This window comes from Varanus komodoensis, unplaced genomic scaffold (assembly GCF_004798865.1).
Source record: "Varanus komodoensis strain SLA01 unplaced genomic scaffold, ASM479886v1 scaffold25, whole genome shotgun sequence".
Classification (NCBI taxonomy): Eukaryota; Metazoa; Chordata; class Lepidosauria; order Squamata; family Varanidae; genus Varanus; species Varanus komodoensis.
Window position 1 is genome coordinate 8,283,393 of NW_025335661.1, and position 14,404 is coordinate 8,297,796.

General features: G+C 37.8%; 1 protein-coding gene across 7 annotated transcripts in view; it reads left to right on the forward strand.

The window, feature by feature from the left end:
* The window catches only part of MFF (mitochondrial fission factor), a 43,183-nt gene that overhangs the window by 12,740 nt on the left and 16,039 nt on the right, over positions 1 to 14,404 (forward strand). For 5 of the 7 annotated variants that reach the window (XM_044432718.1, XM_044432713.1, XM_044432714.1 and 2 more), the window contains 2 exons: positions 1,666 to 1,754; positions 6,737 to 6,895. In XM_044432718.1, coding sequence (XP_044288653.1) covers positions 1,666 to 1,754; positions 6,737 to 6,895 — 248 coding nt within the window. The remainder of the gene's footprint in view (positions 1 to 1,665; positions 1,755 to 6,736; positions 6,896 to 14,404) is intronic. The other 2 variants (XM_044432719.1, XM_044432720.1) reach the window with 1 other exon arrangement.

Sequence of the window (14,404 nt, forward strand, 5' to 3'; positions counted from 1 at the left end):
TATTTATAATATTTATAGGTTGTCTTTCAGGGCTGGAACCCTCCAAGGTTCTTGCAGGGGAAGGGGTTGCTTCGGGGAATCCATCCACTACCCAATTTTTTCCAGTTAGTCACAATTTTAGTGTTACTGTTCACAATTGTTCTAATAAAAAAATTGAAAACATTTTTAACAAAATAAACTTTCATACACTTATGGGGTGCCTATGACTCCTGAAACTATGTAGTGAATTTAAGAAGTGAATAGTTTTTCTTTTGTAAATAGAAAACAGTTGCATTTTTACCCTTTATGGTTTTTTCTCAAAAGAAATGAACAGGTTCTGATCCAAGTATCTGTAGACAAGAAGAATAATGGAACAATATTTTGTGGAAGCACTTTAACTTCTGGCACTTTAGGTTCATGGTTTTTCAGTTTCCTCATTCATTCCAGTGGGGATACAATGGACCCAAAACTTAGAAGAATAAAAGCATCAGTTTTCATTGGAAACAGAATATGGAAATGCACATCTCATTGGGACTGAGAAATATTGGAAGCATGGGGATATAGAAGACTTGACACACCAGTTTTAAAATTACTTTCTTCAGTGCTGTTAGTGTACATTTGATGCCACCTATTTTGGCCAAGGGTGAATTATTATATTAATATATCCTATATGTATCAAATGACTGACATGGACTCAAGTACAACTTTCTGGGATGTTTCAATTCTGCTATACTTCCAGAATGCACACATACATATTCTGAATTTAATATGCGTGCATCTCCAATTCTGATCATTTTTTTATTGGTAGAAATCTCTTGCAAATTGTTTGACGTTGAATACCTCTAACTCCAAGCACAAGTGTCTGAGTTTGCTTTTTTCCTCCTAATGCTATGCCCTTTTCTGTCATGTGTTTTTTGAATTGTACACCTGAAGCAGCTGAAGAACATGGTAAAAATGCTGTAAGTAAATAAGATTGTCTGTATAAATTAATTTCTTATAGGGTTATACAGTCTAAAAAGAATGAGTCCATATTAGTTGATATGGTTCAATCACTCTCTGACAAAATTCATTGTAAACCTTTTTCCATATGTAAATTTGTATATTAATCTAGTTTTCTTTTGTAATAACAAATTACTGCCCCTGTGATTAGGAGGGTAGCTACCAGAGTCATTTGGTGATGGTGCCTCAAATATAGAAAGTTCGCCCCTGAGAGGATTGCTGGTGCCTATATGTTGACCTTTTGGCGCAAAGGTTTTTTAAAAATTCCTAGCCCTTTAAGACATAAGTGAAGTCCTTTCAGTTGGTTTTATCTGGTTTCTAAGATCTATACATTAAGATTGATCACATATTATCTCTACCTTAATTTTTTTGTATTTTCTTTTTGTGTAATCCATTTAGAAATTTTTAACTTCCTTAAAAAATAAATCTTACTTTCCAAGATTTAATCTTTAATGTTAGATAGTGGGAAAATTGAAGGGAAGGAGTTTGTGCAATCTATCTGCAAATGATAAAAGGTTACCCTGCAAAAGGCAGCCATATTATTCATTTGATGTATTACTCATAATTTGAAGGAAATTTATTGATTGACATAACGTGATAATCAATCCAATCATAATCTTGGATTTGATGCCATAGTTAGGTTGAAAGGCTTGCTATATTTTTTAAATTTTCACCCTGTATTTTTAGGTTCGCTCAGTAGGAAGACTGAGAAGAGAACGTTCAGTGAGTGAGAATGCAACTCGTCAGAATGGTCAACTGATAAAAAATGATTCTATGTGAGTAGAGAATTTCTTGACATAGGACAGCTTTGCAGAAAAAGCTTTTTTTCAGTTCATGGTTAAGAAACACTTCAATTGCTGATTGGCTAATTGAAATACTAATAAATTTGCTTGTATTCAAATACATTATTTCATTATCCTCAACTTGTTCAACTTACTCAGCTAAAGGAAAGGCATTAGACAGTTGCTAAAATATGTATACAGAAGAATTCAGTAACTTGAAGCGTATACATTTTGCCAAATCCTTGTCCTTAACTGTGCTTCACTTAAAACCAAAAAACTCCCTGAAATATACCTTCCAATGTTTTCATAACATAAAGACATTTATGTTGCTTCTGAGTTATAATGATGAAACGAATCTGAAATCCTTTGATTTATATCAATGTAGAATGTTTAATTTTCAAATTATATTTATGAAAAAACTATAGAGCTGTACATGATGAGATATGTAACAGATTACCTAGTATATCCTCATCAGACATATACATTGGTTTGGATTAGTTAGCAGTTTTTTATTGGTGTAGTGCTGACTGATCAGTGAAAACCATTGCTCAATAATAGTGTATACTATGGCTTGTAGTTGTCTCATCTTGTTTTTCTGCCTTAATGTTACATGATTTTCATTTGAAAAATACATTTAGAATAAGATTTTATATGATTTAATGTTATTGGAACTACTTAGATCCTCTGTTTATAGTATACATAGTTGGAATTGCATCTTGTGTTATAGTACCAATGTAATTAATACAAACCATCTTGGACTTTACCTATGATATACATTCTGACCTAACAAGACTTGGGTGATCATTTTATTTTCATTAGGTCTTCTTTTAGCAAGATAAATAATTTGGTTTCCTGTCGAATAAACTGAAGAAAGAAATTGCCCACTTGCCCCACTGGTTTCGTTTGTGTTTCTGTTTTGTCCACAGTTCAGTGGAAGGGAAAGCAGGAAGAAGAAAAGACATGAAGTAATTCCTTATCTGCCCTCCAGGAAGGATGGGCATAAGGCAGGACTGATGGGGAATACAGGGCAAGGCAGGGTTCACTTGCTGTTTGTAGTGGCTCTTGGAGCTGGCAGGCATTTCAGATGGTCTGATGCTTCTGTCTAACTAGGTTCATGTCCAAGTCTACACAAACAGGCTTGTGACTTCTATGTCAAATGGTCCTTTTTTAAAGGGCTGGTTTAAAAATGAAGAACCATAAGAAGGGAGAGCAAGGGCTTTGAAGTTGCCTGTCAACAGTTCTCAATTGGACAGCAACCTGAACACACAGGGCACTTGGTCACTCCTCATATACTGTGGTGTACTATATTTCTTTTGAAATTCTAGTAATTATTTTTGAATGTGCTCATATAAGCACATTAAATGTTATGCATATCAGTGCTTTGGTTTGGTGATATGTAATTGGCAACCGTAGAAGTATATTATATTTTCTAAATCATTTTGGCACCTCAGAAACTTTGCTAATACTTGAAAGGGATAGGCTGCCAATCTAGCACTTCAGTAGCAAGTTTCATGTAGATTGATTGCCTTTTCTTCTTGGGCCTGAGTTCCCAGACTGCTACTTTTAGTTTTTATTTGTAGTTTGTATTCTGCTTTTTCGCAAAAACAATTTTTGCCTGACATGGCTCTCAGTACTAAATAATACTCATTACTAAGTAATAAATACATAAATCCATTCAAGTACTGTATATTGTTCAACATTTTGACAAACATCCATACTTTTCTCTTGTTTGGTGTGCATGTTTGTAGTTGGAACTGCTGTCATGCTTGGTAAGCGTAAACATAGGAATGCTTCTGCATTCTAGTGTAATACGAACTGTGACATGACATTCTAGTATGTTAGATGTAACAATGATAAAATTCTGTGAACAAACTTTCCCAGGCCTAGAAGAATTTGCTTGTTCCTTTTTTTTTCCCTCTGGCTTCTTGAAACAATAGTGCTTTTTATATTGGCATCACCACTGTCCTGGCAACTTTTGGAATATGCTCAGATTCTCAGATACTTTCTGTAACTAGTAACCTAAGTACAAGAAGTCATGAGGAAGAATGATGCCTTCCATTCATTTAGAGAGTACCTTCTTTAAAATTGTCACAATTCTTACTCACGGTGGCACTGTCCTTAAACTGTTCTCAGAATAAAATGCCGTGGTACCAGTCACCATTCACACCTAAAGTGGACATGTAAGCTTGACCACTAATTATTAACTATTCACTTTTAAAAATTCATTGGTGTATTTACTGCATTCCTGAGTAAAATTCTGGAATGTATCATATGAAATTATTTTTATTATGTATTATATGTTCTATCTATAATCCATGCTTAGGCTTTATAAGGTATGAAAATTCTTAATTTCTCCAGTAATGAATTTGGGGAAATATTTTGGCTGTTTTCCTACTTTAGGTACTGATTGCACAAGCCAGAACAGCTCATTGTGATGTCTGAACCCAGCAAGGATGCCTTGTTGATGTGGCCTGTTCGAGGCTTGCCTGTTCTAGGCTTGCCTGATGATTTGTTACCCATCTCAACAACTCAACTTTATTAACCACCCTGTGATCATGTGAACCAGGTCACTGCCACCTCCTGACTCTTACTTGGTTGGAGCATTCATAGGGCTGGTTTGTATAATCACCAGAGCCCACTGTGGCTTAAATAAACCATAATGGATTGCAGTACACAGCACTGTGAATATTCAAGCTGTGGCAGGCAGTCACTGTGAATTAATGTGACATGTGAACCTGGGAAGCCTGGGTTATTGTTGATGTTACAGGGCACTTTAGAATCCATTTACCAATGGGTTCAGGGTAGCAGATCAGTTCATAAAAAGACCTCAGATCATGCCCTCAGATTTTGAGTAGGTACATGTGGGAGATGACAGCCCCTCAGATAGCAAGCAGGGAAAGGCTTTTATGCTCAAAACAAGCACTTTAAATTGAACCCAGAAATAGGCTGAGAACCTGTGGAGATGATGAAGTGATGATATAATGTGTATAGTCACAGTTTTTAATATATATTCTGAACAAATAAATTTTGTAGACCATTTTTAAGGGCATCACCATTTTTAGTATATTGTAGTCACCTCAGTGTGTGATTCCCAGGATATGTATCACTGAAGCCAGGCTATTTCTGTAATTAGAGAAACAAAAAACTAAGCAAAATGTCATAAAATGTCAGACTTTTGCATTTTCCCAAACTCTTTATTATGGACGATAAGTAAACTATATGTGGGAAGGGGGAAAAATTATTTAGAATAATTTAAAATACTTCCTTGCCCATTGCACAGTTTGGGGTAGGAATCAGTTATAAAATCTTGGTTAATGTTGCTAATTTCAAAATTCAAGAGCAATTGTAAAATACAGAAAAGAAGAAAGATTTTTGAAAGAAAGAAGATGACACTACAAGCTTTAAAGCTAGCACAAGATTTTGCTTTGTATTTTTTTATATTTTGCATCTTCAGTTGTATTCTTTTCTGAAATCTTGTTGAGATAATAGCTCTTTGGAAATCAACCTTTGAAGAATGATTTAATCAGTATCCATTGAACTGAACTCTAAAATTCATATTTATGTTCTCACTGCTAGACTACTCTTAATTTGTTTTACAGGCAAGAAGGCCTTCTGATATAGTGCTGTAGCCTTCTGCTTTCAGAACAAGGGTTTTAAGGACACAATTCTGTTGCAGTGATTGTATGCCCCTGAACCTGGAGATTTTCAGTCAACCTGTGTAGGGAAAGAGGAGACATTGAGAATATCTTCACTTCCCCATCTGCCCACCATGCATTTTTTTGATAGACAGACTGTTTTGCCATTCTATCAACAGAATTTCAAAAGGGGAGAAAAGAAAGTTGGAGAGACCTAGAAGAGCTCATATCTTGCTACCTCTTGTTTCTTCTGCTCCCTTCCCACTGAAACACTCCTCCCCCTCCTAAGGTCATGTTCCCAGCCACAGAAAGGCAGTTAGAACCATTCTTTTTATGTCAGCTATGGGGGATGGGCACATTGCAGCTCCCCTCGCCCCACCAAGGTTAGAATGTGGTTGGGACCTCAGATACGAGAATCTGAAGTATCCTGTGATCTCTCAGACTCTTGTTGGAGACTGTGGTATTGCTACCTAAAGGCTTACTGCCTGTCAGAATTTCTGGAATATGTGTAGAAGTCTTCATTGTTGTTGCTGGCTTCTGTGTTTCTTTTTTATTTGTTTACTTACATGTTCTTCACTTAGCTCTGTATTTATAAAAACAGTGGGTTGGATTCAGATTTAGTCATACTTAGAAGACACCTAATTGAAATCAGTTATTCCCACTTGATTGTTAAATTAGTCACAATTAGCTTAAGGTCCATTATTTCAGTGGATCTGCTCTAAGTATGACCAAGACCAGATCCAGTCCAGTACATCAGTATCACTTTTGTTTTATGTAAACTTACATTTTCCAGATTTTTTTCAACATAGTGTCCTCCACCACTTACTAAGTAACTTGCATATTTGATGCTCTGATATTTGATGCTCTTCAATCTTGGCATAAGGTTGGTTGATCCCATTCTTAGAGTAAGTCTATTGAAGTCAATGGGACTTAGGTTAGTCATGACAAAATTATGGATTTCAATGGGTTTACTTTTGAGTAAGAGAAAGTCTGGATCCAATCCAGTGTGTCAGAATCTGTCTTTAGTTAACAGTGATTTCGTGTTCGGTAAACAGGTTTGCATTGACTATTCCTGTTGGGTTTTTATTGTAAGAGTTTATTATCTCCTGATGACATTGGATGGGAATGATTATCTTAAAACAGCTTTAAGTTTTGTCTCATACAAGAGGTTTTGAAATGCAGTTCAAAAGATATCCTAACCACTAACTCAAGAAATTCACAAAAAACAGAACCAGTTTAATTTTAGCAAAAAATAAGGATTTGGTTGATGGATGAAACATTTTTTATCTGAAACTTGACACAAGTGTTTCTCTCTCCATTTGCTATGCTTGGCACAAGCAGTGCGACACCATCACCTCAGCAGGTTCGTGTTTGTCCTCCCCAAATGTTCACTGAAGATGGAGCTAATCTTTACTCTGCCCGGGGCATTTTGTCGCTCATCCAGTCTTCTACCCGTAGGGCTTACCAGCAAGTCTTGGATGTGCTGGATGAAAATTGCAGGTGATTGGCCATCACTGATTACACCCAGTTTACTGCTTCTTGCTTCCCTTTCATTTCCTAATTAACTGGTTTTGGTTTGTTTAGATAACATTGATCAAAATTAACATACTTTGCTTTCTTTTGCTTTTGCTGTTTGTGAGATGACAAGTTTCCAAAATTCACATTTCATGGAGTTCTTAATAGTCTTGTGTCTTTGGTCAGAGTGAATATCTAAGTAGTCAATTCAAATTCCAGTGATTCACAGTAGGAAGGAAGAACAGAAAGGCAACAAGCAACAGTGGTAATCTAAGTTGCACAGTCCTGACAAACCAAGATTTCATTCCCTACTGATTTTAGTGAGATATGTACTATCAGTCTTGGTTACACTTAGAAGTACACAAGGCACCATCTTATAATAATCTGTCAGTGCCAAAAGGGTTTCAAAAACTAAATTTTCAAGGTCCATTAGTATTAGAGATCTAGCTGATACTGGTTGCTGTATTCTTGCTAAATAAAATGACTACGGCAATTTCACTTTGAAAGGCAAATCATGGCAATTGGAAAATAGGGTCCATAAAACCTGCTGCATGAAAAAGAGATCAAGCGCAGTCTGTATGAAGGTCCATCATACAGGTCAACCCCCCTCTACACACATAAGTTCCATAGGCTTTTCCTGTTAGTCCACCAGTTAATCAAATCAGATAATATTATTAACTTGTGATTTAAGGCTGTAGTAGATTACATAATAAGACCTCCTACCCAGATGTGAGTTAGGAAAGTTTTAAAATTATCTTTCCACAACAAAATACCTAGAAGTCTGTGGTTTTCTTTCAAAATTGCATTAGTTTTTGAATCCAGTTGTGCTTGGAAGCCCCTGTCATGTGTTTAACTATCTTGTCAGATTGCAGATCAGAAATGTATCTATTCTGTTGCCTTCTGTTACTGGAAGACCTGTGAGATGACTCAAGAAGCCCAGCTACACTAGAGGATTTTATCCAGATAAACTTCTGTTTAGCAACCATACAGTCCCCCTGTGATTCTCTGATCCTTGGAGTGTTTGCACAAGGATACCTGTGTAGATGAAAGTCTTGCTTTTTGTCCTTACTCCTTATAATGCCAAATCTCTGAGTTGGAGTTCAGAAGCTCTGTACACAATTCTGTTTGTATGTCATCCAGGTCAGTGGAACAAATTTACAGTAAAGAAATACATGCTCATCCCTTCCTCCTTTTGGCCCTGTGTAACCAAAAGGTGAACAAGCATAGGCTTCTGTTTCCTGGTTCCATTGTCTTTTTTCCTTCTTCCCTTTTTGTTCTTGTCTCTGTTTTTAAAAAAGTTACTAATTGACAGAACAAATCTTCTGAACTACATTTTTTCTTTAACTATTTGATGTTCTGGCACTTCATACCTAAACAGACTACCTATGAAAAATTGTCTTTGATTCCACTAGAACACACTGTTCCAGAGTAACGTTCCTTAATTATGATCAGGAGGTTTTTCAGGCTTTTATATATGCACAATCAGAGGCTGCTTGTTTCCTGTCATTCTTGGGAATAATTTTGTTTGCTTTTGATTTATATTTGCTTTCTGCTTTTAAAACCCTCAGAATGGCTTGCACAAACTAAAACAATTGTCTGCAGTGCACCATGGGTATATTCACATCAATTGTTCCAAAATGAAAATAGATTTAAAATATTTTCTCAGTATTTTGTTTGTTTTGTTTTTATACCTCCCCTTAGTTGAAGCTCTCTGGACAGGTTTCAACAGTCCAAAATCAGATATTAAAATACAATATGTGTACATTTCAAATATGAAAATACATACAGCTATTACGATACAATAAAATATATAAAATGAAAAATACATTAAAAGTTTAAAAAGTTAAAACAGGTGAAACAATAGCAAAGAGAGACTCAATAAAACACCTAGAATGGGCAATCCTCTCATGCCCCTGGGTACAAAGATATGTCTTCAAAAGCCGCAGCATAGAGGGCTGTCTTAACCTGGTGCCAAAATGATAACACATTAGGTGGGAAGGTTATTCCATAAGCCAGGAGCCACCACAGAGTAAACACTCCCCCTTGAAGCCACCCCCTGAATTTCTTTGGAGCCACCACTCAGAGGAAGGCCCCAGAGGTTGAGTGTACTGTCCAGGTAGATTGCAGTTGGGAGAGGTGCTCCAACAGGTATTGCAGGCCTGTAAGGTTTTATAGGTTCAAATCAGCAGTTTGAATTGGGTTTGGAAGCATACAGGCACCTAATGCAAGTGGGCCAGAACCGGTCTTATGTGTTTAGGTCTGTGAGTCCCAGATATTAATCTGGCTGCTGTGTTCTGCACTAGCTGCAGCTTCTAAGCCATCTTCAAGGGCAGCTCGACATAGAGTACATTATAGCAATCTAACTTGGAGATTAATATTAGAATGTACAGGTAGAGGTGTAGCTGGGCACTCTGACCCACTGAGATTATCTGAGCCTCGATTGAAAAGGATGGCTCAAGGAGCACCCCCAATCTACAAATCTGCTTCTTCAGGGTGAATGCAACCCCATCTAGAACTGGTTGAACATCCCACCCCCATGCAGTCAGGATAACCACCCACCAACAGCTTCTCAGTCTTGTCTGGATTGAGTTTCCTTTTGTTAGCACTCATCGAGTCTACTTTTGTAGCCAGACACTGGTTTAGCACATTCACAGCGTCACATGCTGTTGATAAAAAGGAGAAATAGAGCTGTAAAACACTATCATGCTGATGTCAGCACCCTCCAAAACTTTGGATGACCCCACTGATTGGTTTCTTGTAGATGTTAAACAGCATGAGGGTTAGAAAAGACCCCAAAAGAATGCCATGCTGAAGAATCCTCAGGGTTGAACAGTATTCCCTAAGCACCTTCTGGAGACGGCCTTCCAAAGAACTGAAACCGCTGCAATGCGGTATCCAGCTTAGACAGCTGCCCCAGAGATTCCGTGGTTGATTGTATCTAAAGCTGCTGAGAGGCCCAGGAGAATCAACAGGGTCACATTTCTCCTGTCTCCCTCCCAGCATAGGTCATAATATAGGGTGACCAAAGCTGTTTCCATACTAAAACCAGGCCTGATCCCCAAATGAAATGAGGGAACTGAGTGCTGGGAACTGATTGGCAACCACTTTTTCTAGAACCTTGCCCAGGGGAGGAATGTTTACTACCTGCCTTGAATTATTAAGGTCTTCTGGGTCAAGGGAGAACTTTTTCAGAAGTGGTCTCACTGCCACCTCTTTCAGGAGGCATGGGGTTACTCCCTCTATCTAGGAGGCATTAATCAACTCTTGGTTGTCCTTTTCTTATTAGCTTTTATAATCCAGGAGAGCCAAGGATTCAGTATAGAGGTGGTTGCATGAACTGGCCAAGCACCTTGTCCACATTCTTGAGCTTTATCAACTGAAACTCATCCAATAAAACTGGACCAGGCTGTGCTCTGGATATCTGCACAGATTCATCTGTGTTAACTCTGGAGTCCAAGTCCCTACAGAGTCAAGAGATTTTTTTTCTTGGAACTGAAGTGACAAGCAAGTAAATTACAGGAGGTCCGAAATGGTCCCAAGATATCCCTGGGGTTAGAATATAAAACGTTCTGGACAACCTTGAAGAACTTCACTGAATGGCAGAGAGAAGATTGAATTGAGGCAGTGAGATATTGTTTCTTTGCCACCCTTACTGCCTCAAAATATACTCGATTTTTAAGTATATCAGGTTTCTGTTGCATTCACTGGGAGTTTTCATTCATCTGCACTCAAATAATCTCCTAAATTGTTTAATTGCTCTCAGTTCCTGGGTGTACCACAAAGCATATGAACTCTACAACAGAGAGGGTCCTTAGGAGCAATCATATCAACTGCCCAGGTCATTTCTGCATTCAACAGCATGACCAGGGCTTCAACAAAAGTGCCAGCCATGTGAGCCAGAAAAGCAGGTCAGACTGACATGGCAGCTGTCAAACCCACTAAAGAGGGGAAGACTGGAACATGGCATAGATGTTAACTATCTGGGCTGCATTCCCTTTACTTGGCCAGCTCTCTTCCCAGTTCCTTATTTCCCTCTAGGCTTGTTCCAGGTATAGGCCAACATTAACAGGGGAAGGTGAGGAAGAAATACAGATGCACTTTCACCCTTGTGGCATCCCAAAGGCACACACCCATCATCCAGCAAAAGCCTGCGTTTTGTCTAGGACGTGGCTGCTGAATCACCAGGCCCAGTGCAGGCAGTATGTGCTTGGGCCAGTCAGAATGCTGGAAGGTGGGAGGGGGCAGTTGCAGCGGCAGCAGGTCTTAAAATGCAGAACAGCAGATTTTTTAATTAATATTCTTAGTAAAAATTAAAGCTACAGATAATTTTTCCTCATCTATGTTTTCAAATTCTGTAAATGGAGTAGGCAAAGTTTTTTAGTTGAGATATTAATAGCCTCTGAGTCAAATTGGAAACTCATACAATGGTTTCTCATAAGTTCTTGGTTAGATTAATATAAAATAAAATCTAGGCTAAGAAATCATTTTTGTTCCTAACATCCATTTCTGTGTTAGGTGAAACTTTTCTAATCTTTATGTAGGAATGTGAAATTTGGAAAATTTACCACTTGCATGGCTACAATTTTTTTAATTTGATTTCAAACTATACTATTGTTCTTTTTGGCTTGAGAGCATATTTTCACTGCTTAAATGTATGTGTAAGGCAAGATATTAATTTCAGTGACTGAATTTTTGGCTTTCTTCTTTTTCCTAAAGCGTCTGGTTTTAATTCTGTTTTTATTCTTTTCTTTCAAGCTATTTTCTGGTTTATTCCTCTTCCCTCTCCCCTGCTTTACACAGCTATTGTATGTTGTATTATTATGAATTGAAATGTTTAAAATATATCATTGATAACTTATTGTTATGGTAAACTAACACTCCCTTGCTTCACAAGTTCTCCTCCCTTAAAAATGTCACTTTGGAAGCTATGTTGGCAGGGCATGATGCAAGTTGTAGTCCAACTCACCTGGAGGGCATTAGGTTGGGGCAGATTGATATAGGTCAACAGAGATGTTCAGAGTAAACTTGGGATAGGCTCAAGAAACCCAAGTGAACAAAATGTATTTTTTTCCTCCATGATAGCATCTATAACCTGGATACTTGTATTACCACACAAGTACATTATCATAGGAACTTCAGTAAATATGCCTGGGAGTTAATGAACAAATGTTCACTGGGCTGCATAGCATAACAAAATTATTTGGTATATAATGCTTTTAAAAAACACAACATCTAAGTTGGACAATGAAAGTATGTCATATCAACTTTCTTTTTTAATAATCTTTTTTAGTACATAAAACAGTTAAAGGTGTACAATGTCTAGCTATTTTGGGGTGCTTACATTTTACATTATTGATTCTTTAATGGTATTTAATGTATGTTTCAATGTAAAAGAGGGAAACTTTTATTGTACCTCCTTCTAAATAATATGCCCTGAACATATGACTCCTTTTAATCCCTAAAGTAAGCATCATGGTTTTAAGTCACCTGGGAAAAATAAGACATTAGGTGGCCATCAAAATATACTAGAATAAAGCCTTGTTATGCTTTCAGTTTGATGGACTCATAATTAAAAATTATAGCCATGTTTTCATAGCTGACAAACTCTTTATCAGACTACTAAATTACATTGAATTATTATTTTGTAGGGAAATGTTCAAACTTGGTACTGTCAGCAACAAAATAAGGCATTAATACATGCAGATTTCAGTCCTAACATACTTATTTAAGATTAAATACCAAAATAACCAGTAAATGCATTGTGGATTAGATTTGATAGAAGCATAGATATGGCCTTGAAGGGGTAGGTATATGCCTTTCTTTTGGAAAGAAGTGCTGGTTTTAACAAACACTGGATGGATGGATGGATGGATGGATGGATGGATGGATGGATGGACCTAGAAGAAATTTGAACTTTCATACAGGGACTTAAAGTTATCCCTGTGCGCCAAAACCAAATCAAACTGGATGGGACTATGCCATGGTAGACCATAGCTTCTGAATGAAGGTCAGCTCTGGTTCAGTTCGTAGCATCTGCAGTTTAAATGTTCTCAGGAGTGACATCTGGCAGACAGCATCATATATTCATGACCTTGCCCTCTCTGCCATACTCCTCCCTCCCTCTATTTGAAACAACCCCCACCTTTTACCTTTTTCTTCTTTATCTCTTTTTCTTCTTTTACTAACACTGTGACTGGATTCCTAGGACATGACAATTCATCATGCCTGTCAAGTCATGGTGGGTTGTCATGACATGTGAATCCAGGTTGCTTCCCACAGCATGGCTTATTCATGGGCAGCAAGCCACCTTTCAGATACCATGACATGCCCCAAGAGTTGTTGGAACTTTTATGGGTTTGATTTCTTGTGGCTTTGGTTTCTCTTGGCAGTTCTGCTTTGTCAGCTGTCAAAAGAAGCAAAAGGAAAATAAGAGCTTTTGGCAGCCTTCCTGCATCAGCACAGAGGGGTGTGCTTGCTCTGCTTGGACAGCAGACACCCTTGAGGACATTATCTAGGTGAGGTTTGCTGGTTCAGACCTGTATAAGTGCACACCTGTGCATTTGTACAAGTCTAACTGAAAATAATAATAAATATGTATGAAAAATGTATAAAGGGGGGAGCTGCTGTGTGTTTAAAAGGGCTGACAATCACATTGGGGAGGGCAGACCAGATAAGTCCCATGGCAGAATTTCCTGGGATACACATGGGAGGACCAGGTGGGAATGGAAGGATTCCATAGTGAACTTAATTTCTGTGAGATCCATCATGGATTGTTTCTCAAAGGATCCACCCTGCATAACGTATTTGCATGATGGGTTGTCATGGCATGCAAACCTGGCCTGTGTCTTACCTTTGACCCTGGATTGGCAAGAAGTGTTAAAAAGGTGTATGCATACCAACTTTTTATTATGTTTTACAACTGGAGCTATACTTCATCTTCCAGTAGTTATCCTGAGCTTTAAGCTTTACATATCAAAATAATTTTAGATATTATTTTGATATGTAAAATAAAGATATCAGATGCTTCACAGTCTTGGTACATTGCACACCAGTACATCTGCACCTGTGTTTAGCCTCAATTTGAGTAAATTCAGAAGCTGACGAATTTGGGCATCCCAGTATGCGTGTCCATAGCAGATTCCCCTATTTCCGCAGTTTCTGTTTGACTACCATTGTAGTTGCCTCATGGAGAGCTTCTGTCATCTCACTGGCACTGTGTTTGTTGCTGAGCAGAATTTTTTTGTCTGATCTTTCTGCTATCATTCTTCTCTCTTACCTCATTGATGCCCTTTTGTCATGCCATGCCTTGTTTCTTTTTGATTATTTTACAATATTTTGTGCTTTGTCAGGCATAATAACTTAAGGCCCTTCCTTTTGTAAGTGTGTGCTGTATGGGAGCAAACTCCTGCCTAACCAGGCATTCTGTTTAATCTGTCTTGGAGAAGGCTAAGTTGCTGAGGTTTCTGCCCATTGCCAAACCATCACTAAACAGGC